We start from the raw sequence: 27995 nt of genomic DNA, 5'->3' as shown, positions 1-27995 counted from the left end.
TTTGTCTTGTCATTTCTTGGTTTCTTGGTTTCTCATAAAGTCATTAACTTCCATCTATTCCATTCTAATTTTTAAAGAACGATTTTCTTCAGTGAGCTTTTGAGCCTCCTTTTCCATTGAGCTAAAGCATTCTTCTCCTCATTGGCTTTTTGGACCTCTTTTGCCATATAGGTTAGTCTATTTTTAAAGGTGGTGTTTTCTTCAGCATTATTCTGGGTCTCCTTTAGCAAGCTATTGACTCACTTTTCATGATTTTCTTGCATCTCTCTCATTTCTCTTCCCAATTTTTCCTACAGCTCTCCTATTGATTTTCAAAATCTTTTTTGAGCCCTTCCATGGCCTGAGACTATTGTGTATTTATTTTAGAGATTTTGGATGCAGAAGCCTTGACTTTGGTTTCTTCCTCTGATAGTATCCTTTGTTCTTCCTCATCTGAAAGGATGGAGGAAAGTACCTGTTCACCAAGAAAGTAACCTTCTATAGTCCTATTTTTTTCCTTTTTGGGGCATTTTCTGAGCCAGTTACTTGACTTTTGAGTCCTTTGTCAAGTGGTGGGTATACTCTAGGCACCTGTAAGTTCTCAGTTCCTCCAAGGTGGCACAGTCAAGGGAGAGGAGTTTACCCTGCTCCTAGCCTATGTTCTAGTCTGGGGGCAGCCACAAACTTTTCTGCCCAGGATCTGCAAGTAGAATTCCCTCTCCACAACTGCCTCCAGCTCCATCACTCCAATGCTCCTCCTCACCCCAGGGCCAGGACTCAGGACTGAGATCCAGATCAGCTTCTCGTTACCCCCAGGGGTTTTAGGCTGAGGGTTCCTAAAATGGATGCTACTGCCTCAGAGACTGAGGCCCTGTGGCCAGGGCCAGACAGTGTTCCCTTCTCACCCAGGTGAAAGGGCTTTCTCATTGACCTTTGAAGCTGTCTTTGGCATTTGTGGGTTGAGGAATCTGGGAACCGCAGCTGCTGCCTGGGATTCAGTGACCTGAAGCCTGCTCCAGTCCTGTCCCTGCTGGTGCCATATGGCCAAGGCTTGGCTGTGCTCTGTGGTCTGCACTCCACTCTGAGTATGATATGATCCTTCCATGCTGTCTTGGGCTGGAAATCTCTTTCACTGTATTGTTTTGTGACTTCTGCTGCTCTAGAATTTGTTTAGAGTCATTTTTTACAGGTATTTTATGGGCTTTGGGGGGAGAGCTAGAGTTGGTCTGTCTTTCTACTCCCAAGAAAGCTTTTTCTTGATCCTTCAGCTCAAGTCACATCTCTTTCCTCTCCATTCATGTTTTCTGTAGTAGATACCACCAATCTTCTAACCATTATCTCTGTTCTTTGGTCCCTTATAATCCCACTCTGAACCCTACAGTGTTACTGACAGTGATCTCTCCATGGTCACTTAATGAGCTAGGGTCACAGAATCTTAGGTTCCTAGAGCTGGAAGAGACATGAAAGACCACCTAGTCCCACCTGTACCTGAATAGGAATTCTCTCTACACTATCTCAGACAAATTAAAACTTTTAGTGATGTCAAAACCATCAATTGCCAAAGTTCTGTTCCTCATCTCTATCACTGATTGTATTAGTGAATATGTTTACTGTTCTTTTTTTTCTCTTCTGTCTTTCCTGTTACTTGCTATGGATATCTGGTCTGGAAGCTGTGTCTGGAGACTCTTCTTCCTCCTCCTTATCTTGTAGATTAAAGTTCTTTTAATCAGATAAGCCAATTTGTGAGCAAATACTTTCTTCCTGGACCACAATTGATGTACTCCATCCCTGGTCAAGAACCTAACATTCCTATGTCTTGATCCTTAGTCCAGAAAGCAAATCTCATTCTCTGAAAACTTCTTAGTCAGTTGTCCTCCATTTGTTTTTCTATTTTTGAGATTTTTTTTCCTACCTCCCCTAGAATTCCACTCAAAGCTCTCCTGATTTGATAGGTCACTGAGCTTCATGCCAATTTTATTTCTTCTCCACCTTTGTGATCTGTTCTCCATTCTTTGGAAAGAATTCATCTTTCTGATATTAAAAGCTGTGATACGGGAATCAAACCCTTTTCCTGAATACCCTCTATGAAATTAATGATTCACTTCCCATATTGTGTTTTTCTTTTTCAAAATCAGGAAAAAGGGACCCAGGCTTAAAAGTGTCAGTTTCCTGACCTTCCAAATCAACAAATCCAATGGGTTTTTCTCAGTTCTCATCCCCTACAATACTGTTAGCTTCCTCCACTTAGTGACTATGCCTTATTTCCACTTTGTATTTGTCTACAATTTTGAGAGCTGAGATCTGTACATACTAGACCCCCAAATAAACATTTGTTGATTTAAATTAAGGCAGGGGTCCTGCCTTTGCACCTAATGTGTGTGATCTTAGCCCTCTATAAAAGTAGGAGATTGTACTTGATGATCTCTTAGTTCCCTTTTATCCCTGAAATTCTCTTGATTTTCTTTTCTAAATCTTTTGCAGTCTGTTTCCATTTTCCCAATCAGGAGCAACCAGTCAGCTAAATAAGAAATGTCTTTAGAAATACTTATAAAGGTCTGTTGGCTCTTTTTCTGCTTGTTGGTCACCGGGAGGGGGCAAGATGTATAATCTTAGCATGACTAATAGCCTGATTGGCTGCTCCGAAAAGCTCTTTTTTCCCCTTCCTAATGTTGTTTTTGTAATTTTTCACCACCAAAAAAATAATAATACAAGGCTTTTCTCTTCCACTCTCTGGGAATGAGACTTTTAAAATAACTCAAAGGTGGTCAATGGGCAAGACAAAACATTATGATGTGAGAAAACTGCCAATGTAGCTGGGGAAACATGGAATAATTAGCATGATCTGAGGCCTTGTGTTGTTCTGGAGGACCTGGACTTGGAGTCAGAAGACCTGCGTTCGAGTCCCAGCATGGGATTTGGGCAAATCACTTCATTAGATTTGTATTTCCTCATAAAGGGTTCTTCTAAACTAGTCTTTTCTAGATCATACAACTTCAGAGAAATGTGAGGTTTTGCCATTTTAATGTTTGTTGAAGGGGAGAGGGGGTTAGTGAATGGAAAGCTTGGCTTAATCCTGCCCCTGACACCTACTAGCTGTGTGACCTTGGGCAGTTTCTTAAGCTCTCAATGCTCAAGGCAACTCTCTGAGAACATAAGATCCCAAGGTTATTGATTTGGAGCTAGAAGAAACCTTAGAGGTCATCCAGTCCAAGCCTTCCATTGTAGATAAGGAAACTAAGCCCAGAGAGAGAGAGGAAGGCACTTGCTTGAGGTCACACATGTATTAAGTAATAGAATTGGGGCTGGAACCCAAGTCCTCTGCTTCCCAAAGTGGTGCACTTTCCAGTGGTGATGACCTACCTACCCACCTTGGAGGAGAACTTGGACTCTTGAAGATCAAATCAGCAGAGCAGAAGCCCTAGCAGGTCCCACCAAGCTGGAAAGGCTTCAGGTCCAGGCCCAAGGATGGCCTGTGTTATTCTTATAGAATAGAATATCAAGCAAGGGCCAGATGAGTACTTTAGTTCCTAGGGCTGGATCTGGAGTCAGAGGACAAGGTTTAATCCTGCCTCAGACACTTATTAGCTCTATGACTCTAGATAAGTCATTTATTCCCCTCTTTCCAGACCTCAGTTTCCTTATCTGTAAAATGAGGGGTTTAGACTTGTTGGCTTTCTGAGGTCTGGCCTGGCTCTAGATTTGATTCTTGTCTAAATCCTTGGACCTGGGGCAGGGTCTGTGGTGAGAGGTCAGGAAAGCTTCCTGGGGGAGTTGAGCCTTAAAAGATGGAAGGATTTGAAGAAGCAATGAAGGGGAAAGACAGGCAGGTATTAGATTTGTTTCTTAGATTGGCTCATATCTCTTTAACTGTGAAGTTCTCTTTTAGCTTTGGCTCAGAATTCCCTTCCACTCTCATCTCCAAGGTGCCCAGGTAAACAGGGATTCCCCCCCGAAGCACCCCACCCCCAAGAGGCTTCTGCCTGTCTACATGGCCTCTCCCTGTTCTGGAGACCCTGGCCCTGGCCGGCTGCCTCCACCTCCTGCCACTCCGGGTATGACAGGTCTTTAGGAAGGGTGGGCATGTGGCACATTGGGAGTGGGTGTGGGGGAATAGAACCATGGAATCACAGAACATTTAATTAGGAAGGGACTTTAGAGACCACCTGGCCCAAATGGCTCATCTTACAGAGAGCCAGGAAGGGCAGGTATCTCATTGACAATTACCCAGTTGTTTAGTGGAAGGGGAAATAGAAGAAGGAGAGAGGAGGGAAGGAAAAAAGGAAGCTGAGAAGCAGGACCAATTCTGGACAAGGTTGTGCAGATCACAAAGTTAGTATCTTATCCCCTAAAGACCAGGCTCCCAACCTGCTCTGCTCAGATATACTGATCCACCCTGATGTGCTAATGGGAGAGGACTAGAGTGGCAACTTTAGACTTCTCTCCCAGCTCAGCCCTCAATCCCTTTCCAAGGAACACATCTGCATTTTCAAGGACCTTCTGGAGACAACCTCCCGGAGACAACCTCCCTATGGATAGTGGAAAGAGCACTGAATTTAGAATCAGAAGACCAGAGTTTGAATTCTGGCTCTAAATTCTTACTACATGTGTAGTAGGTAACTCCACCCCTCTGGAATTCAGTTTCCTCATTTCTAAAATGAAGGGGTTGGATTAGGTGACCTCTGCCTGATTCTCTCTGATCCCAGGCTTGGTGGCAGCAGATGCAGGTTAAGACAGCATTGGGGTGGGTAGGCAGGGGGAGCTTACATTGAATTGCTGGGAGGAAGGAAGCCCCAGGGCCATGACCTCACATCACATTATATAAGCCAGTTGTGGCTGGAAGCATCTGAAACTGGCCAGGAGAACAGACTTGGGGGATCTGGGGGCAGGAAAAAGAAGGGTTCTTGGAGGGTGTGGGAGATTAAAACACAGCTGGACATCGGCATAACTCTTGCAGTTATATAAATGGAAGTGTAACAAAATGGTTAGAGCCCTGGCCTTGGATCTCTGTTTAAGTTTAGCTTCTCACACTTCCTAGCTGGGAAGCCATGGGAAAGCCATTTAGCCCAGCCTCAGTTTTCTCATCTGTAAAATAGGGATGGCACTACTCCTTGGCCTTCCTACTTCTTCAATTGTTTTGAGGAAAGTATTTTAAAAGAATATGTTACAGAAATGCAGTGCTTCAAACCCATTTCATCTGGGTCACCTTCCCATGAAGTGAGCAAGGCAGCTATCATCTTCCCCTGCCATTTTATAGATGAAAAAAACTAAGGTGAAGAGACTTGCCCGAGGTCATACAGCTGGTGGCAGAGTCTGGATATGAACTCAGGTCTCTCTGCATCTACTTCACATTATTTTCCCTGCATCACACTGCCTCTCCCACTTCAGCCTACTGCTTCAGTTTTCCCATCTGTAAGATGGGGATAGTCATCTCTATCCTTCAGCCCTTTCATCAAGGATCATATGAAGTCATGGATGGGAGAGCACTTAGATGGGGTAGTGAAAAGAGCCCTGAATTTGGAATCAGAGGACCCAGGTGTGAATCTTGGCTCTGCTACTAACTGTGTGACCTTGGGTACCCTTTTTTAGCCTCAGTTTACTTTTCTGATAAATGAGAGGGTTGGGCATGATGATCTCTAGAGATCCTTTCCAGGTCTGAATCCTATGAAAGTCTAACATTCTGTAATGGGTATGAGGTTGTGGGGATCAATAGCTTTTCCCTTCCTGGCCAACACTCCACTCTCCACCCATGCTTCCCTCAGGTCCTGCTGCCCCCCAAGAACCCCCATTCCCGGACATTTATGGTGGCGATGCCCAGCTCTGGGAGGCTCACTTCCGTGGCATTGGTCGTGCCTACCGAGCACTGGGCAAGGAGGATGACTTCGCCATCCGGGTGCTGACTGAGGACTTTACACTTCCCTTCCCTTACTCCTGGCCACCTGGACCTGACCCTGCCCGGGGTCCCCTCTTCTATGACCCCCAAGACAGAACAGGCTTTGACTTCCTCCTGCGGCCTGGGGCACCCCCACCTGCCTTGCTCCGCCCTCTCCATGCAACAGCCCAAGCCTTCCTACTGAAGCGGCGACTGGAACAGTTGGCCTTGAGCTACGCCAACTCAGGCAGTGGGGCCACCCCACACCCCGGAGTGGTCCTCCTGGCCCCAGCCCCAGGGCCCAATAAATTCCCTACCCCTGGACTCCCAGATGGGAAAGGGGCCAGGCCTGGGCCCCCACTGGTCTAAGCCAGAGCACTGAGTAGCAGAGGCATTGCCTAGATTGAGATAGTGTCTTCTGGAAAATGAATAAATATTTTTCCTCCCTACTGTGTCCCAGAGCTCTTCTTAGATTCCAGAACTTTAGAGAGATGTAAGAACACAGATTATTAGAGGTGATGGGACCTTGGAACATAGGAAAACATAGAACTTAGAATATCTGAGGGGGGAGGGAATTGGTAACAGTGAAGGTTAGAGCTGGAAAGGACCTCAGAGATCATCTCGTCTAACTTCCTCCTTTTACAGATAAGGGAACTGAGGACAGGCAATCATTCCCTCAGGGAGCAAGCAGCAGAACCAGAATTCGAACCCAGGATCTCTGTGACTCTGAATTACATCTAAACATGCTGCTTCTTAAATATTCTTTTGCTATTGAGATCATACACTAGTCTGGTGGGCTGGCACCATATCTGGCAGTGTAGACCACCTGAGGTAATTCTGTGGCACCATAGAAATTTGTATGTATATCATAGTTGGTAAAGACTAGAAACCCCTATTCTCTTCATTACCTTCCATCTCATTCTAGATAATATCTCCAGAATTTCCATCTTCCGCTAGGTCACTTCCAATGACAGGAAGGCCATTATTACCCAAGGCAGATCATCTGGTTGATGAACTACTCTGAGTTTCACAAAATTTTTCTTTATATTGAACCAAAATTTATTTCCCCAAACCCATCTCTGCCCCTCTCCCCCTTAACCTCCAAGAAATAATCCTGCCCTTGGGAATGGTATACAATGAGATTCAGTATCAATTTGGATCTAAGACTTTCTGGTCCCATACTTTGAGTCTCTGAGTAGTGGAAAGTAAGCTAGATTTGAAATGAATAGAGACCTGGATTCAAATCCCATTCCATATCCTTTTAGGATCATTCCATTTAGAGAGCTAAAAGTGACTTCAGAGATTTGAGAGCAGAAAGGAGCTCAGAAGTCATCAAGTCCAAACCATATGTAAGGGAATCCCTTCTATGATAAGTAGTCATTGAGCTTCTTCTCTCTGAAGACCTTCAAGGAGGGGGAAACCCCAAGCCTCCAGAGGCAGTCCATTCTGCTCTGAGGCACCTCTGACTGAGCAAGATTTCCTCTATTGATGTCAAGCTTATGTTTACCTCTCTACAACATTTAACCACTGCTCCTGGCTCTGCCCTCTGAGACCAGACAGAGTTAGTCTAGTGCTTTCTCCATGAGAAAGCCTTTCAAACACCAGATTGTTTAATAAGGTCCCCTTCTTCTACAAGGAAAGCTAGGGCTTGGCAAAGTGATTTGACTTACCAAAGATCTCAGGGGTAGTGAAGTGGCAGAGCTGGGATTCTAGCTCTGTAATCATTGGCCAATCCCATCACCTCACCCAGCCTCAGTCTACAAAATGAAAACAATAATATTTGTACTAACCGCCTCCCAGGGTTGGCTTTGTAAAGCTTAAAAACAGGAGCTCTTTAATTTGACTCTGGCCTCTTAGCATCTAGGTTTATCACAACGTCAGTGTGCTTCCTTTTGTGTTCAGATTCCTCTGATTTCTTATTTTCTCCTTCTAAAGGCCCACACTGTCTTGATTTGTCTCTCCTAATTTAATTCTGTTAACTTCCATTTCCATGTCACTCTCTCTTCAACAACACTGTGAGCCTTGAAGAGCAAATATTATGCCTATTTTTACAGATAAGAAAATTCTACAGAGAAGTGGCTGTCCCTTGTTTCTTTTTTATATCTCTTGGATCATAAGGGAAATGATTGGAAAATGGCTCAATCATTGTAGCTTTTAAAAATTGTTAATTTTCCAGCAGTCATGATCACATAAGGGGGTGTAGAGGGGGAAAGAAGGAGAAGTCCTATTCAAGGATCAGTTGGTCTGAAGGGGAGACCACTTACCTTGACCTTAGGCATTTTGGGGTCTGAGGCATGTGATTTGGTACTTGATCTCAGGCAGTTCTGGTACCACAGCGGAGATAAAGCCTCTCTCTCTAAGGAGTTCCTGATCTGAAGAAACACTTGTCTTTTGGGGTTGATGGGAGAGTTAGAACCCATCCCAGAATCCTAACAATTCTGATGCTACCCAATGTACCTCAAGTTAACTCTTAAATCATGTTTTAAAGATATTCATTAGGGTAGAAAACCTTGAATATCAGAACACTATCAAGGGAAAAGACTCTAGGATCCTGACTATGGAGTGAGGAGGGGAGAAGATGGATACTCTTGGGCACCAAGAAGCCACTGTTTGAGAATCTCCCACTAGGAGAGAGACTAGAGAAGAGTCACTCTGGGAAGGAGCTAACCTGGGATGTGGCTGTTGGGGCAAAGGTGGGCCAGAAAGCTGATGATGATCCAATTGATTTTTAATTGAACTAATTATTCTTGTTAGCAAACTGTAATTTTTACCTGTTGGCAAGGCCCTCTATATTCCAGTGGCCTAGGGTGAGTCTCTAGTCATCCTCCCTAGTTTTGGCTTTGACTCACATAAGTTAAAATGAAAGGAAAACAACATCAAATACCAACCCTACTGTCCAAAGACAAATATAAGCATGCTGAGTAACAAGGGAGGCAGTTAGTCCATGGCACGCCCATTAGTTCACTCCGATGCACTAATTGGAGCTAATGGGAGAGGAGTTAGAGATTAAACAGATTCAATTGTTACTCAATTATCTGTATATCTCAATTCTCCATGGAATTCTGCAAGAGTTCCATCAACCCACAGCGAAAGCAGCATTTAACCAGTGACCCATAAGTGGACTCTGCTGGACTGACCATTTCCTGAGCAGGGAAGGAGCATTTTAGAGACATTGGCAAGTTATTCAGGTTAGGGTCAGATGGATGGAGAAGAGGATACAAAACCATGTCCTGTGAGGGCTAGTGCAGGGAACATGGGGTATTGGAGCTAGTGCAGAGAAGACTCAGGGATCCTTGATGGCAGCCTTCAAATATTTGCCATCTGTCATAGAGCAGAGGGAGCTGGTCTGTGTGGTCCCTACAAGAGCCAGCTCAGGGAAGTTACAAGGAGAGAGTTTTTGGTTCAATAGAAAGAACTCTAATCAAGAGCTCTTCTACAAAGGAATGAATTGTTTCAAAAGCTAGCGAGCTCCCCATTTTGGGGGGTTATCGAGCCAGCTGGGATCTTTGGCCTGTTTTGGATAGGCCTTCAAACTCTTCTTTATTTCCACAGTGGAGATAGCTTCAGATTTAAAGAGTAAGAGGCATATTTATTTGCTCATTCACTTTTAGGCCTTTTTTCTTGGAAGGGAGTGATGAAGGTCCGTTTATACATAGATAGAATACAAGGACTCCTTGTGAGGAAATGGGACTTGGTGATGGAATTTTTTTGATGACATTGGTAATGGAGCAGTATATTCATTTTTGAATGATTTAAGAGGATTTAACGGTGAAAAAAGCATCATACAGTCTAAGTAGATGGGCCAAGAAGACACTGATTGATTATGTTGGGGTGACCACTTGAATGGTACATGTACCAAAGGAATACTGCAGTTTTTTTCTTGGCCCACAATTGCACCAAAGGAAACCATTGGGTGGGGAGCCAAATAGCGATGAGGTTGGTAGATCATAGGAATGGCCCAGACATAACATAACTGGATGTCATCATGCATTTGACAAAATTGCTCATTTTATTTTTGTGGACAAAATAGAGAAACAAAATCTAGTGTCTCCCCAGTGTCCAAGGGAATGGGGTGCTCAGGAAATGTTGGCTGAATTTTGTGATATTAATGATGGTTCAGCTAAGTGGATATGGAAGTGGTCACATAGACCCAAAGATCAATAGATGGATGTTAACCAGGAGGAGAGATCTCCCTAGAGATTCATTCTTGGTTCTACTAAGCCCAAAGTATTTATCAGTGATTTGTTTAGTAGTGGTGAGGTACCATCATGTTATGTTGTACTAGGGAGTAAGACTGTTACTCCTTTTTAAGTCTGATTCCACTGTTGTTTGGGTCAAGCTACTCCTCCCATCTACTTCTTTGTGCCTAGGCTTGGCTTTCTCTCCACACACTCCCTTGGTTCATTTTCTACAGCCTAGGGGAGTGGTTTTCCTTCCAGACTGAGGAAAACAATGAGAAGGTAAGTGGCAAAGGTCCTATCTTCATTAACAGGCACAGATCCCCTATCTCACATCTCAGCCAGACCCCTAACTGATTGCCTGGATAGAAATCATGGTGTGTGTCCCTTCTGCCTTGGGATATTGTAAAAAATGAGTCAGTGATTCACTTTTCTTCAGTTCCAAGCCTCCAGATAGGAAAAAAATCATGCTCTGTCAAAATACTGCAGTTATTAAAATCTTTCTCTCCTCTATCAGAAATTCCCTTTTGGCCTTTCTCAGCTGCATTTGAGTAATGAAACACATGGGTTAGCAATGCAATGGTTAACCACGTTTGTCATGAAGGATAAAATCAAAAGGAAGGTTAACAAATTTTTAAGAAGTGGAGGCAAGCCTCTTTTCATCCTTAGGAAGGTATTAGATTTTGTCATCTCTGGAGGGCAATGGTGAGGGAAAGATGAGAGAGGGGGGGGCGGAAGAGAGAGAGGGAGACAGAGACAGAGAGACAGATACACACAGATTGAGAGACTGAAAGACAGAGAGACAGAGAGAAAGACGCACACAGAGAGAAACACACACACAGAAAGAGAGACAGAGACAGAGAGAAAGAGAGACAGATAGAGATAGAGACAGATACAGAGGCACAGTGTTCAGAGTAAGGGAGGAGGTCTTTGCATCCTGATCTGCCCACATCTGGAGCATTGTTTTCAATTCTGGGCACCACATTTTGACAGATCACACTGATTCTGGAGTATATCCAGGAAGAAAATAGGATGATTAGAGCACTGGAAGTTTTGCCACATCCAAGGAAGGACCTAGGAATGTTTAGCCTGGAGAAGTAAAGACAGAAGAAAGGAGATTACAGGATCATAAATCTCTGAAGGGCTATCTTGGGGTTGAATTATTTGATAAACTATTTGTGGCCCCAGAGACCAGAATAATGGGGGAGGAAGGGAAATGCAGGGGACTAATTTTAGCCCAGTATAAGGAACGTCTTACTATTCAGAACTCTCCTTCCCTGAAACAATCAGTTGCCTCTGAGGGGCAGTGTGTTCTCCATGGCAGGGGGCCTTTAAAGCAGGAGAATGACCAATTGTGAGATATTAGGGATGTGATCTGGTAGAATATAAGCTCCCAGGGGACAAGATCTAAAAAAAAAAACATTTTGTTTTTGTATCCCCATCATCTAGTTCAATACTATGCATAATATAAGTTTATTGTCTTGGTTTGAGTTGCTGCTTCAGGACGCAATGGCCCTTGAAGTCCCGTCGAGCTCTGGGATCCTAGGATACAAAGTTTCTACTGTAATTGTTCAGGGAGTTATGATTTCATAAGTGTGGGAATTCCATCCATGGGAACACATATTAACTTCCTCCAAATATCAGCCGATGTTTGTAGATACTGTGATTTTTGTAGATACTGCGGCTACAAGACAAAGAGATCTGTTGGCCATCCCTTTGGAGATGTGCCGTTCTGAGTTTAGCTCTGCTGGTGCTTAGGCAACCGATGCAGATTCCTTTGCCATACTTGAAATCTTTGCAGCTTTGTAGGACCAGCCAGAGCTGGCATTCTGCTGACATAATCGAAGAAGCCAGGGTATCCTCCATCTCACAATGAGGCATCAGAGGAGATAGGATTCTATGACTAGCCTTTTTCCAAGGTCCAGTCTTAACCTACTCTCTTCTGTTTCCCAGGTAACTCTTCTCCCTAAAACTCCATCTCTATCATCTCCAATGATCAGCCATTGTTAGTTTCCCCCAAAATTGCTCCCACATCTGGGCTCTCTCAGGCTTTAGTCATGTCTTTTCATCCTCATAGAGGATGGCAGCTAGGTGGTGCAGTGGAAATCCATCACTGCCATTTCCTGAAAGAGTTAGCACAGATGAGTGGGCAGGCCCCATGGGGGGAACTGTGAGATTGATGGACAGTCTCCCTTCTTCAGAAGCTTGGGCCCCTGGGCCTTCTCCTCTGGAGCTCTGAGCCCTTTCAGGAAAGAGAATAATTCTTTCTATCCCTGTTGTGAGCCTGAGTGACCTGTCATGGACAAAATCATTCCAATCAACAATTTCCATGAGTCATGACTGCTTGGGAACTCAAAGTATCTTTTCTTAGCAACAGAAAGCTAGGTTTTGCCAGAGGTGATCCATCTTGTAGCTCTGTAGACAGGTTTGAAACCAGTAAACGCAGAGGTGGATACAGCTCTTGGGTGGGAGAAGGGGTGCCAGTTTTTTTATGGAGTGGCTTGGGAAAAGGTGTTTTGTTTATTTTTAAATAGGGAGAGCTGTTACTCAGATTCAGACTTTGTGGGACCACACCTGCTGTTCTTTCAGGAGAGTATCTGGGTATCCTTAGACCACGAATAAGCTCTTAGCAAGTGCTGAAGAGAGTTATACACATTTTTCCTACCTAGTCCCTCATGTGACTCATAATACATGTTTGTAAGACAATTTATGAGGTTAGAGTTCAGTTTGAGATTGTGGTCAAGAACGTTTGGTTAGGGCTTTGTGAAGAGGTTAGATTTTGATCTGTGGCCTGGGTAAGGATTTAGAGCAGGTCCTTATGAGATCAAGACTCATTCTGGGGTTAGGGCCAGACCTTGAACAGGGGCCACGGTTAGGGCTTAGAGTTGGGCCGGGGCCAGGGCTCAGAGAGGGGTTGGGGTCAAGGCTCAGAGTGGGGTCCTGATCAGGGCTCAGAGTGGGGCCATTGTCATGGTACAGGGTAGGACCAGGGACAGGGCTCTCAGTCTAGGGTCAGGAAAAGTGTTCATTGGGGCCTGACCTAGGGAATCATCTTATTACCAGTATCAGGGCTGAGGCTCTGACCTGAATTAGGAATTAGGATCAAATCAAAGGCAACAGGCATAGAGCCCTAACTATAAAGGAACTTGAACTAGGAAGAGAATGAGTATAACATGGTCCTGGTGAATGTTAAGAGGAAGGGAATAAAATAGGCTAAATATTACTAAATTGACATTGATATATCACTTAACAGAAATTATCTCATTTTTTTTTTTCACAATAACCATGTCAAATACAAGGTCAAAGATTGGTTGACTTGCCCAGAGCCACACAGCTAGCAAAAATCTGAAACAAGATTCAAACACAGAACTTTCAGACTCAGCGTTCTGCCTTTGGTTGACTTCACCATGCTGTCTCTGTATGGAACAGTGAGAGGGAGGAAAACTGCCTCTGGGATAGGGATGGAGATAGGGGGTTGGGCAATAGGGTTAAACGTGAGGTGAGGCTGGAGATGGTGAAAAATAAGACAGGCAGCAGGGTAGCTCAGAGGATGGAGCACTGGATCTGAAGTCAGGAAGACCGAACTTAAAATATGACCTCAGACACTTACTAGCTGTGTGACCCTAGGCAAACTGTTTACCTCCATTTCCTCATCTGTATAATAAGGGTGACAATAGCACCTCTCTTCCAGGGTTGTTGTGAGGTTCATATAAGATAATTATAATGTGCTTAGCATAGTGCCTGGTGAACGCTATATAAAAGTCAGCTATTATTAATCATAATGGGTCATCTGACAGACTGCCATCTTTGTCCATAGCCAACAAATCAATTTCAATGCGCTTCTGATTTGACTAGGATCACTCGATACTACAATGATATAGAACAGCTGATGAGTCTTTAAGGTTAACAAAGCACTTTGCATTCTTTATCCTAGCCAATCCTTAAAGCGCCTGTTATGTTCAAATACTTTTGTTCAGCATTGGTGAGAGAAGAAAGAAAAGGAGATAAATGAAATAGGGTCCCTGACCTTCAGGGAATTTACACTCTGATAGGGAGATCAGGTGGGCATAAATTAACTGTATGTAAAGGCTGAAAGTGAGGTTAATTAATAACACATGAGACGTTTCTATAGCTCACATTTATGTCGGGATTTAAAGTTTGCGAAGTCCTTGACAACACAGTTGCTCATTTTACCCATATAATAATGCCATGAAGTAGTTTGATTATTGTTACAATCTCTGCTTTACAGATAAGGAAACAGAGGTCAAGCCTAAATGTGATTAATTCATAGACTTGATTCATTAATTAAATGTAATGAATTAAGACAATATGATTAAGAAATAAGATTTCAACCCAGATCTCTCCCAATGCATAATATGGCTATGAAACAACAAAGTAATATTGTAAAACATGGAGAAAGTGCCTACTATGAGCAGAGCTCTATGCTAGATCCAGGGAGGAATATAGACAGAGTCCTGGTGCCACGGAACTACTAGTTTAGAAATGCAGAAAATGTGCTATTAAGAACTGAAGAAGGAGAAATCACTTCCAATTAGGACACTTTGACTCAATAGGAACTACAATTAATTCTTCATCTATACAATAGCCCTTTCAATATTTGAAGATGATTTTTCTTCTTCTCTCCTTTAGGCTAACAGATCCCCAGTTCCTTCAACTGTTTTTTTGTAGAGCATGTTCTCCAGTCCTCACACCATCCTGGTTGCCTGCCTCTGGATGCTTTCCAGCTTTCTTAAATATGGCAACTGGGACTGTACAGCATATTCTGCTTGTGGCCTGACTAGGGCAGCATGCAGGAGCACTATCATCTAGCCCTAATGTAGCCTGAGAGCACAATGGTTTTCTTGGTTGCCACATTACATTGTTAATTTGTGTTAAGCTTAAACTTTCCCAGATAGCTTTCAGACAAATGTCTTTCTGATGATACCTTTTCCATAGTGTGATGCTGAAGCTGTTATTTTTTTGACTAAATGTAAGATTTTATTGTATAGATAAGGACTATGTTAACTGTTTCTTTGCTTTAATTAATTTATTTGTTTTCAGTTTTTCAAGAATCACTTCCATAAGGCTTAAATTTTCTCCCCTCCCTCCCCCCTATCTCTCCACGATGGCGTGCAATCTTGTATGGGTTCTATACATACATTCTCATTAAACATATTTTCACATTAGTCATGTTGCATAGAAGAATTAAAATGAATGGGAGAAACCATGAGAAAAACCAAACCAAACCAAAACATAACACAAAAGAAAATAGTTAATTATTTCATTGTCATGGATCCTATACTGTAGGAACCTCCCTGGTAAGTAAACTCCTTTTTACCAATACTGGATGGAACCTTTTCTCCAACTTATAATTTTAGATAGGTTGCCTAGAATACTGAGAGGTCAATTGATTTGCTCAGGATCACACAGCCAGTATATCAGAGGTGAGCTTTTATTGTCAGAAGACTTACTCTCTGACCATTAAGTTTCAGCTTGTTTGATTTTGCCCAGAGTTCAAGCCTGTTAAGATCTTTTTGAATCCGGATTGTCAACCAATGTGTCAGCTGTCCCTCCTGGCTTTGTGTCATTGGAAAACTTCATAGACAATGCCATCTATGTCTTTATCTGAGGCACTGATAAATTCAGACAAAAACACAGAGAGAGACACATGGGGATACTGAGGAAAAGAAAGTGAGAGACAGTAATGAGACAAGAACATTGAGTCAGAGACCTAGAGAAATGGGTATGTGTGGTTTTGTTATAAAGACGGATAATAAGCTATTTGTTCAAAGCTTTTCTTAGCAGCATCATAAGTAATGGTAAAAATAACCCCTGGGAGACGACTTAAATGTCACACAGTAGGAGGATGGTTGAATAAATTGTGGTCCATTAAGGTAATGGAATATTGCTACAAAAATGGACAAGTACGAGGCAAACAAAGCTGGAAAGGTGTTTGTGAAATAAAGGAAAGTGAAAAAGAAAGAATGGAGTAGACAACAACTATGAACATAAAAGTGGGAAAATGAATAAGAATGATTGGAAGAAGATTCCTAATGAGGACGTAAAGGGAATGACAGAAAAAAATTGTTATGATAATTTATGCATTGAAATTAATTAAAATGCAAATAGTTTTTACAGCATATTTGGTTGGTTGCATTGATGTTCAACCTAACTTTTTTTTTGTATTTAGTATAATCCCCTTTATTTTAGAACAAGGGCACAACCAGAGATAGACTCAGGGAAATGGAATGACTCTCACCAAAGTGAAGGATGGCAAAATGGTGGATCCCTTAAAAAAACTGACTTAGAGAAATCAAGGGACAGACAGTTTTGCCTGAGGGGACCTTGCTACCTCCTCCTACTCGATGGCTCTCCACCTACTCCAACATTATATATCCTTTAATATAGGACATAAGAACTCATTTTTCTTCCCAATCCCACCAATCTATTGAAAAGGAGCTGATGTTCCTCTAACTCTCAGGGAGAGGTCAGAGTAGACTGAAGGTCTCAGGAAGGACATGAGTATATGTAGGTGTGAAGGTAGGCATCTTCAGGAATAACTGGAGGGGTCAGGTAAATGTGGCAATGTGGGTTTAATATACATAAATGTAGAATAGAAATGTGCATGGGCATATTGGGTCTGGTGAGAGGCTGGGATCAGTACTCACTAGTGGTTTTGTTACAAAATGTTTATAAACACAAGGGGTCAGGACACTGGGCTAAGGCGAAGAGTGGTATTGGCACTCTCCCACCTAGATGAAACCAGATCTCTTGCTAAGGGGTCTAGGAATAATGCAAAGGAAACTAGTTTTCCCTCCCCTACCCTATTACCTAGGAGTATTTCAATCTTTAAGTGCTGCAGGTCAGTACCCTATTAGCCAATAGACAAGAGGATGGACGGATCCTGGGAGTAGGGGTCTAGGCTTTGGGCTTCTACCTCACTTTCCTTTCTAGGGCAGAGAGCAGACTACAAGCAGGTTAGGTCCTTTGAGGGAAGTTGCTAGGGCTTTCTTCAGGATTCTAAGGAATCTTATAAGACTGGAAGTGGATAGGTTTTTAGCTCATGGGCCTCATTGGTGTGTTTTTCCATTGATTATCATTAGTTGATATTAATTAGCCAGACTTAATTAGCTTTTAGAAACAGGTACATACTAAGGTCATATAGATAGGAGAGTTGGAACAAAATATTTCCCTAAATTGGGGATAAATTTTCCAACAAGTACTTACAGAGTCCAGGAGAAAATGGGCTCAAACTTAGAGCATGTGAGTCAAAGGGAATAACACACACCTTCTGGAAGTCCTTAGCATCAGAGATGTCAAACACACAGTCTGCAACAACACTCCTGAGTGCAACCTAAACCAGATTAAAAAGTAATTGGGAAATATTTAACAAAAAGTTTTGCTAAAAAATACAATAAAACATAGATAATGTTAATATGTGGTTTTCTAAGTGAAAATGGTACCTTCAGGGATCTTTATGTAGGATTTACTGACCCCTCATTTCTATTTGAATTTCACCCTGCTGCTTTATACCCCATTTTGGGGTCCTCATGAAGTTCCCCTTCAGTGTGATCTAGTTTTTTGCTAGGATCCTTGTAGAGTAAGCTGCCTTCCTCAGTATGTCATTTACATTTAATCATGATACAGACACTGCCACCAATCATTGTTGTCCTAGGGGCATTTCTGGGATCATGATGCAAAGGTCATATCTTCATATCCTTAAAAAAAAATCACAAACTCCTACCTCCTCTGGTCAAGACTGGTAGGTCAGGGGCAGGGAAGACAAAACCCCTTTCCTTTCTTCTTTATTCCTCTCATCCCTTCAAGCAATTCTTTTTCAAGCACTTGTCTGGAACCACTGTATCCTGGTTCACCACTGGAATGATACTGAATTCTGGCCTGGTTTGCTCGTTTATAGATGATCTAAAGGTCAGGATAAGATGTACATTAATTTAATGCATTTGACTAATTCATTAATTCAATAGATATGTTCCTAGACCTGTTGGTAAGAGATTTGACTTAGTCTGAGTAGAGGAAAGCTGATAGTACTCTTTCCCTTGGCTCTAATTCATGGCCCCTTGTGTTTATAATCATCTTTTTAACTGACACCTAGTGAGCTCCAACCCAAGCTTTCCAACGAACCCAAGATGCCCTTCCCTAGCTAGGTTCCAAGAGGCTATAGCATGAGCATCAGCCACACCTTGGTATGCTATTTTGGCAGATGGGATACACCAGGTTGAGAGTAACCAAAGGGTCTTAAATGCATCAGTGAGTTAGTGGAGTGCTTATCCCAGTTATGTTAAGACTTCCCCTCTTGGAATGGGCAGATGAGAAGAATTTATTCTAGCAGTTATGAAGGCAGATGAAGCAAGCACTGTGGATAACTTAGAGCTTTGTTAGACATTAAAAATATCAAGGTTACCACTGCATCATGACCCATTGCCAGTCACCTTGACTTTTGTCTTGATGCTGTACTCCAATGATTCTGGGAGACAGAGTGAGGCTGATGAATTTGCACAACTCTATCTTACTTAAATCCAATTTATACACAAATAAAAAGACATAACCCATACCATTTTACCATTTTAATCTAACTCAAAGTCCCGTGGCAACAAGCAAGTGATGAAACAACCGGTGTGGATACACTGGGAGCATAGTCACAACCCTGTGCACAGATGGCCCAGGCTATAGGATTGTTTTCTTACTGGACTGAAGGAACAGTGAGATTTGGCAGCCTTTTAGGTGTCTGAGCAGTCTTTTTTAAGGACCACATTTTAGGGACCATATTTAAGGACCACCAGCTGGCATGAGAAAGGGACTAGAAAATGTACCCTACAAATTGTCTGCATTACTTAACTTAGCCCTGTCCTGCTTACTGCAGCAGGGAGGGATCCTACCCTGTGGTCAAAACACGCAGACTTTTATGAAAATGATTCCACTCACCATTGGTACATGAAATGTGAACATACTTCTGGACAACATGAAATCCAGTAGACCTGAAAGACAAAAAGCTATTGTGGTGAGAGAACTCAGCAGGTATTGCAACCAAAGAGCAGCTCTGAGTGAAACAAGTTTGGCAAACAAAGGCCAGCTTACTGAATTTGGAATTGGAACCATGTTTTTCTAGAGTGGCCACATCAATGGGAAGTACCATGAAATTGGTGTAGGTTTCACAATCAAAGCTAATCTAGTCAACAAGCTTGCATGCCTCCCAAGATGAGTGAATGACAGGCTTCTGATTTTGTCATTGCCACTTGTAGGAAAGCACCATACCACCAGCATCAGTGTGTATGTTCCCACCATGACAAACCCTGATGAAGTCAAAGAAAAATTTTATGAAGACATGGAGACCATCATCACTGATGTGCTGAAGTTAGAAATAATAACGGCAAGGGTCACTTACTACTGAAGAAGAAGTTTTGAGTGCAGTTATACTTCTCGTGTATGGCAAAGTGCCTGGTGCCAATTTTATTTCAGTTAAGCTTTACAAGGCATGGGGTCCATTGCTCATACAAAAGCTGACTGAAATCTTCTGGGTTATATGGCAAGAGGAGGTTATTCCCCAGGAGTTCAAGGATGCATCCATTGTCCACCTCTAAAAAGGAAAAGGAAAATAGTTTGTCCTGTGACAATCACAGTGAGGGTTCTCTCTTAGTCATTGCTGGCAAGATTCTTGCTGGAGTTCTTCTCAAAAGGCTGATTTTTTCACCTGGATGATGTTCATCTACTCAAGAACCAGTGTGGCTTCAGAATGGACTGAGGAGCAAACAGTTAATGTAGTATTTGTTACCCAGCAACTCCAGGAGAAATGTCAGGAGAAGAACAGAGGTCTGTTTGCAACATTTATCCATTTGACCAAGTCCTTTGATATAGTCAATAATGGGGGTTTGGGGAAGATCATGGCAAAATTTGGTTGCCTGGAGATGTTCGTCAATATTGTATGTCAATTTTACGATGGCATATTTGCACAGGTTCTGGAGAACGGACAATTCTATTGTACTTTCCAGTCACCAATGGAGTGAAGCAAGGATGTATACTTGTTCCCATGCTTCTTAGCATGACGTTTTCAGCGATGTTGTCAGATGCCTTCAATGAAATGAAAACAGCATCATCATGGTCAGCAGTGCACTGATGGTAAATTATTTAACTTGAAAAGGCTACAAGCCAAGATTAAAGTGGAGGGAAAATTGGCATGCAATTTTTTGCTCACAGATGATTGTGCACTCAGTGCAGCCTCTGAGGCCCAGATGCAACAGAGTGTGGATAGATTCTCTGCTGCTTGAACTGATTTTGGCCTGACAATTAGCATCAGAAAAACATAGGTTCTCCACCAGTCAGCACTGCATCATCCATATGTGGAAAGGGTGGGAGAGAAGAAGTATTAGACTGACTACCAAACTGAAGGTCTCCAGAGCCGTTGTATAGACCTCATTGTTGTATGTCTGTGAAACCTAGATTGTATACTTGTGCCATTCCAGGAAACTGAATTGCTCCCATCTGAATTGTCTTAGGAACATTCTGAAGATCACCTGGCATGATAAGGTACTGAATACTGAGGTCCTTTCTGGAGCTGAACAGGTCTAGCTATGTTATTTGAAGGCTAAATATATGTTTGCCTAAAAGACTATTTCACAGAGAACTCACACAAGGCAAGTACTCACATGGAGGCCAGAAGAAGCTATAAAGGACACTCTCAAAGTCCCACTGAAGGCCTTTGGAATTGATTATGAGATACAGGAGACATTGGTACAAGACCGCCCAGAATGACATTCCTGTATCAAAGACACTATGTTCTATGAGCAAAATAAGAATTGTAGTAGCTCAAAAGAAATGTGAGGTGTGCAGATTTAGAGACATGGCTCTTTCAGCCTCAGTTTCCTCATCTGTTAAGTGGGGATGATAACAGCATCTAATTTTTAGAGTTAGGGCAGCTAGGTGGTACAGTAGAGAGAGGACTGAGACTGGAGTCAGGAAGACCTGAGTCCAAGGCTAGCCTCAGACATTTACTAGCTGTGTGACCCTGGCCAACTCATTTAACTTTGTTTGCCTCAGTCTTTCATTTGGAAAATGAGCTGGAGAAGGAAATGGCAAACCAGCCCACTATCTTTGCCAAGAAAACTCCAGATGGGGTCATGAAAAGTGGGACATGACTGAAAAACGACTGAGCAACTAAAACAAAAATTTATAGGGTTGTTGTGAATACCAAATGAGAAACTCACATGTGTAAAGCAACTTTAAAATGTTCTCATAGCCGTGGCAAGCAATTGCTCTCTCTACTCTAAAATGGAGCGGCTTTCCTGGAAGGCTTCATCCCCTTGTATACTCTGGATTCTCAAAAGGAGAGTGAATTGCAGGGTCATGTAATAGTCCATCTTTATTGTTACATGGACATCAATTCACTGGTTGTTTTTTCCTCTTCTGGGCTTAGCCTACCTAGAGCCAAAAGTCAAGGAAATCTGGCAAACTTAGGGCCAAAAGAAGAAACTTCCACAAAAGAAATTGTTTTCCCCTCTAGATTTCTTTCTCCTTTTTTTGGGGGGGGGGATTATTAATCACATTTGGAGAGTGGGGTGTTGAGATCTTAATTAATTGTGGAGAGATCCTGGAGTCTATTCCAGAATTATGGTTATGGAGAGACAAGTCTCTTCTAAGCCCTACTTGGTGTCTCCATAGTTTTGAATGTCTGTGTTAGGATGCACAGTAAGCTATTAAGGGTGATGGGTAGCAATATTCAGGTGTTTGATGCAGAGGACTTTGCTGACGGGAGTCACCTGGGGTCAGGAGTGCCAAAAAATTATTTGGCCTTCCATTTTTTCCTCCTTCAGGCAGCCTGGTTATCCCAACGTGACTTTCTTCATGTTTCTAATGTGTACTCCCTGCATCATGTTTATAAAAATTCACAGAGTTACAGATTAGAACTGGAATGTACCTAAAAGTATAGAATGTTATAATAGAGATCACAGAATGTTAGGGATGAAAGAGTAACGTAAAATGTTAAGACTTGGAAAGGACCTTAGAGAATAATTAGTCTCTACGTCTCTCACTTTACAAAAGAGGAAACCAAGGCCCAGAGAATGAAAATGGAAGGAAAAAAGGAAAAGGAAAAGAAACAGTCACAATAACACAGCCAAGAGTAGAATTCAAGTCTTCTGATGCCCAGCTTCTTGGACTTGTAGATCAGAGGCCTTACCACTATTCAGTGTTTATCCCCTGGCTATCCACAGTGCTATCAGAAGGCAACCAATCCACTTGTCTTCCTCAACTGTAAGTGTCCCAGGTTCATACCTCTTCTCTCCTTTTACTCTATCCTGAACGACTGTTTACCCATCCCTCAAGAACATGTTGGGTGACCAAGGCTGAGAACAAATCCATTCACTGTAGAGTTGGTAACTGATATCTACTATATGTGTTGTCCCTCCCATGATGTTAGGTATTTTCAACTGGACAATTTGTAACAGCATTACCTGTGTGACCTTGGACAAGTTACAACCTCTCTGGCCTTGGCTTTCTAATTTGTAAAATGAGAGAGTTGGATTAGATTTCCAAGGTTGCTTGCAGTTCTAAATGCATAATTTCTCATCAGCATGTACGTCTCCAGACTTTTCCATTATGGCCTCTGTGCATTGGGTATCTCCCTTTTGAATTTTCTTTTTATGTCTTGGCTTCCCCATCAGAACGTGAGCTCGTTGAGAGCAAGGATTATTATTTTTTCTTGTATTTGTATTTCTAGCATCCAGCACAGTACCTGGCACAAGGTAAGCACTTAATAAATGTTTGTGGTGAATAGATGATTCTCAAGATCCTGAGAGAATGATTAGGTCTTTTGTGGTCATGGGAAACTTTCAAGCCCTGACATCTTCCCCAAATTACCCATATATGTTGCCTCTTTGTAGGGCTGACCCTAACCAGGAGAACCTCTGGTTGAGGATCTCACTGCTTTTCCTCATTTAAAAAAAGAAATGGTGTACAACAACATTGGGTTGTTTGGAAAGGGTGCAGGGCATGAAGAAGTGACATCTGAGGGGGCCACAGAATTATAGAATCCTACAAAATTTGATGTTTAAAGGGATCTTAGGGGTTAACAAGCCCATTTCACCAGCCTCAGATGAGCACATAGATATACCAACATACATACATAGGTAGATACTGAGACACACATATGAACATCTATGGTCCTATGACAGGCAGTGCAACATAGTAGATGGCACTCTGGACTTGGGTGTTAAGTGACCAGAGTTTGAGATTTTGTTCATTTGCTTATTAATTGTGTGACTATGGCCAAGTCACTCCCCTCTATGAGTTTCACTACCTTCATCTGACCTTCACCCCTTATCCAGCTGATAGTTTCACTACAGAGCCGGGCAGATACCCTGAGAAAGCCAATGACCTTTGAAAAGATTTATTAAGGCAAACATATTCCACTCCTGGCTTGTGCAAACCCAAAAGGTCTCTGATAATCTCTTTTAATATTAGGTAGATCAAATGACACTGGCAGCTCCTGACTTCAAAGGCCAGGCCACTATCCCAATGGCCATTTGCTACTAGAGAAATGAATTCAAACCCCATGCTAGAATCTCTGATGATTCCAGTTACAGTTAATGGAGTGAATCAGAAACCATAGATCTGACTGAAAGGAACCCAAATCCAGTCATCGTGAAAGAGACAGAGAGTTGTAGATTTGATCTTCAGGCTATTGCCATGGCTGGATGGGTAAGACTGGATCTTAGTGTAGCCTGAATTTAGCTGGCTTCCCTTCTCATTCCCTGTTCCTAGACTTTGCCATAGAGACTTGGTGGGCTGGAGAATGCATGTACTGGAGTGTGTCTGTACTCAATGCTCCAATGTTCCCCAGGGATTTTTATTTTGTGGACACTTCTAGAAGAAGTCTTGTAGAGAATCCATTCGAGAAAATGAAAGAGGAAGAAATGCGACTATGTCTGATTCCATGCTTATATAGCTGGGAATTTGGGATGGGCAAATGACAGATACATTTTTTAGATAGAACAAGACTTGGTGCAAGTTGGCAGGGTTCTTCCCAAGATTCTGACATCCCAGAAGATGGGATTCATTCTCCCAGAGGAACTTACTTCCTGCCTTTTCTTACAACATTAGCTTTCTTCCTCATCAGCTCCCTTAATCTGCTTCAGATGCATGCTCCAGGCTGTGCGGTCATCATATCCTTCTTTCTAACTGCTTTCTCACCAGGATCTGGGTGTCTTGCAGACCTAGTAGGCTTCTTAGCCTGTGTATTATTACCTTGTGGGATGTCTTCGTGATGCAGTGGTTAGGGTACTTAAGTCAGAAAGACCCGAGTTTGAACTCAGCCTCAGACACTTAGGAACTGTGTGACTTTGGGCAAGTCACTTAATCTTTGTTTGCATCAGTTTCCTTTTCTACAAAATGGGAATAATAATAGCATCTATTGTGAGGATCAAATGAGATATTAGTAAAAGTGCTTAGCACTGTGTTTGGCATATAATAGGTGCTAGTGATGATGATGATGATGATGACAATAGTGGTGGTGGTGAGGATAAGGATATCTAGAATCAGTGCCACTTGTAGTGACCCCTTTCTTCTCTTATTCCAAATTGTGAACTCATCCCTTTCCTATCTTCCCCTAATATCCATTTCTTCAGCATCCTCTCGACACCCCCTCTATTGTGGTGAAGTGGAAAGTGGATTTAGAACAAAGGGACCTAAGTTGGAGTAATTTGCTAGTTGAGACAAATATTTAATTTAGGCAAATCCCTTAACTTTTCTGTGCTTCAGTTTCCTTCCTTGTGAAATGAGGAGGTTGGATTTGATGGTCTCTAAGGAAATTTAAAACTCTAAATCTATGATCCTAACTCTCTTTCTTACACATTCTTTCCATCTTGTGGGGCTTCATTAAAACCTAGAGACATATCTCTCTTGAGGAAAGAGATGCATTTCTAAGGTTAACTGCTCCTTCTCTCAAACTCTCTGACATTCAAAGCCGGAAGGAGTTGCTCCCCGCTCCTTGTTACCCACTAATTCTTTCAAACACCCATTCTGCGATTGCCACTCAGCAATCACCCCACCTCTATCCTGCTCAGATCTTTGAATTGTTCATTTATGGACTTCCAGGTGCTTTTCTTCCTCTTCAGTAAGTTTAGTCTCTAGTTCTAACTCCTGCTTCTTTTGGATAACTTGGGCATCCCAGGTTCTCAACTTTCTTGACTTCTATGACCTCTGTCTCTACTTCAACCACACACAATAATGGTCTTCTTTTGTATTGTCTGTCCCTACAGCCACCTGAGTTCACTCCAGGAGCAAGAATTATGTATTATATGACTCCTGTTAGTTTGGCAGCTTTGTAGGCAATAGATAGGAAAGGGAAGTAATTGGAAGCTTGGAGTCCAATTAGGAGGGTTGCATTATAGCCTAGAAGAGAGGTAATGAGGGACTGAACAAGAAACGAGATGATCTCTAAGCTCTGACATTCTTAAATTCTACAATTTCTAGAGGTTGAAATTAGGAGGGATGTAGAGTGATAGCAAGAATGTAAATTTCCTCTCCAATGGGAATCTACAAGACCCTTTCCCCCACTCAGTACTCTAAGGAAGGTGGGCTAGGTTTCCCTAGTCCTTCATGGTTCACATGAGACACCCATCCTAACTTCCAGGGATCTCTATTTCCTCTTCTGTCAAATGGATGTAATGATCCTTGTCTTGACTCTCTCACAGGGGTTTTATGAGGCTCAAGTGAGAGGATGGTTGTTAAAATTCTTTGAGAATTATCAAGTCCTACATAGTTGGAAAGGGTTATTGTTCTTCATGAAGACTGAATTGTTTTTGTGAACCTTGGAGGTGACCTCTATGTCTAGGTGAAGGGTTCTAATTGTGAGGTGATGGGAAATGTCAGATTTATTGATTTGCATTGCTTATTTGTCTGATGGTGGGAGGCAATTTAGAGAAGCCTCTAGTTAGTCAAGGACGACTCAACAAACTCAGCTGCCTGATTGGCTAGGAGTGAGTTGTGCATAGAAAAAAAGAGTCTAATCCATTTGGTTTAGAGAGGCCAATCAGACAGCTCCCAAATGTGGCTGTAATGTGTGTTGAGCAGAAGAGGGCAGAGGATGTAGTACCTGTCCTTCCTTGGCCCAGGGGAAATTAGGATGCAAGGCTTGGAGGAACTTCTTAACCTTGAAAAGGTCCAAATGAGAACAGGCTAGCCCTGAAGGCAATGAATTTTTTTCATTGGAAACATCTGAGTAGAGTTTGGATGTCACTTCTCAGGTATAAGTGTTGGTGAGTTGACACCTAATAAATGTTTGTTGATTGACTAAGAAAATGACAGTAAATCTCAAGTGTTTCCAAACATGTATTCTGACCTAGGCCTGGCACACTGCTCTTGATTTGGCACTTTTCTCCCCCATGCCTTTGATACTCTTCCTCTTCATCTCCCCTTCTCAAAAATCTTCAATGCTCCTTCTAGGATTGTCTTGGCTCAAGGGCCACTTTTTAAGGTGAAGTCTTTCTTGAACCCCCCAAAGGTTGTGTTCTTCCTCTCCAAATACTTTGTGTGCATTTTGTATTTATCTATATCCACATGGCTTTTTGCAGTAGAAAGAAAGCTCCTTGAGGGCAGGAAAAGTTTTGTTTTTGTCTCTATAGCTCCAGCACCCAAGATAATTCCTGGCACATGCTGTGGTTCAGTCTTTTTTCATGACCAACTCTTCCTGACCCCATCTGGGGTTTTCTTGGCAAAGATACTAGAATGATTTACCATTTTCTTCTCCAGTTCATTGTGCAGATAAGGACACTGAGGCAAACAGTGTTAAGTGATTTGGACAGGGTCACACAGCTAGTAAGTGTCTGAGGCTGGATTTGAACTCAGGAAGATGAGTCTTCTTGACTCTAGACTTGACACCCTATCTATTGTGCCACCTAGCTGCCCACAGTGCATAGCAGTCACATAGTAGGCACTTAATAAGTGTTTGCTTAATGAATAAATGAATGCACCCACAAGCAGTCATTAGGTGTTCACACTGTGCCAGACACTGAGCATCGGACAGTTACATAATGCTTTAAGGTTTGCATTTTTAAGAGTACCATATCTCATTTCAACTTCATAACTTTGTGAGATAGGTTGTATGGGTATTATTGTTCCCATTTTACAGATGAGGAAACTAAGCTTTTGAGGGGTTAAGTGATTTGCCCAGAATCACAATGTCAGAAGTAGGACTTGAACTAGGTTCTCTTGGTGCTCTTCTCACTGTGCCACACTAACTGTAGGTGGGAAGAAAACACACATGTGGGTTGACCTACAAAGAGTCATAGACACTAGTCATTGGCATGAGTCAGACTCTTCAGCTACTTGTCCAGGGATTATACCTGAACTGGCCAATGCCTTTCAAGTATATTCTTTTACATCCTTAGGTTGACAGCAAAGACATTTGCTACCCTGCTAGCTTCTTCCTTACCTCACTTCCCTGATGTAGGGTTCTGGGTGACATCTGAGTCTCAGCAACAAATGAAACAGACTTCCGGGGAATGTGGATCAGGTCTCTCTGGGAAGATGTCATCTTCACTTTGGCCATTTTCTGCCCTGCTGCTGTCCATCCATGTGTCCTTTCCCCCTCCTCCTTTCTTTCCCTCCCTCTCTTTCTCTTTCCTTCCCTCTTTCTCTCTCTCTCTCTCTTCTTTCTCTAACAACTAGAACCAAAGTGCTACCATTGCCTCAGGAATTCCTGTCAATGCGTTTCATAGCTGAACATCTCTTACTCACCAGACCATAACTCCTTTCCCCTTGTCTAATGCTCCCCTATAAATGTTATTTTCTCCAATACCATATGAGTTTTTCAAGGACAAGACTTGCCACACTTTTGTATTTGTATTACTAGTGCTTAGCACAATGCTTGGCACATAGGAAGAGCTTAATAGATGTCTTTCATTCTTTTAACCAGCTAGAATCTGAACCCCATTTACAATGCTTGGTTTTTAACTAGC

The 27995-nt window shown here is 42.4% G+C and overlaps 1 protein-coding gene across 1 annotated transcript; it reads left to right on the top strand.

The window, feature by feature from the left end:
* The first annotated feature begins 57 nt into the window (after positions 1–57).
* C4H8orf90 (chromosome 4 C8orf90 homolog) lies at positions 58–27264 on the top strand. The gene is made up of 2 exons (XM_072602939.1): positions 58–4031; positions 5739–27264. The coding sequence occupies exons 1-2, from the start codon at positions 3968–3970 to the stop codon at positions 6215–6217; spliced, it is 543 nt and encodes a 180-aa protein (XP_072459040.1). The 5' UTR covers positions 58–3967; the 3' UTR covers positions 6218–27264.
* The last annotated feature ends 731 nt before the right edge of the window (positions 27265–27995 follow it).

The sequence above is a fragment of the Notamacropus eugenii genome, chromosome 4 (assembly GCF_028372415.1).
Source record: "Notamacropus eugenii isolate mMacEug1 chromosome 4, mMacEug1.pri_v2, whole genome shotgun sequence".
NCBI lineage: Eukaryota > Metazoa > Chordata > Mammalia > Diprotodontia > Macropodidae > Notamacropus > Notamacropus eugenii.
This window is presented reverse-complemented; position numbering and strand designations above follow the sequence as displayed.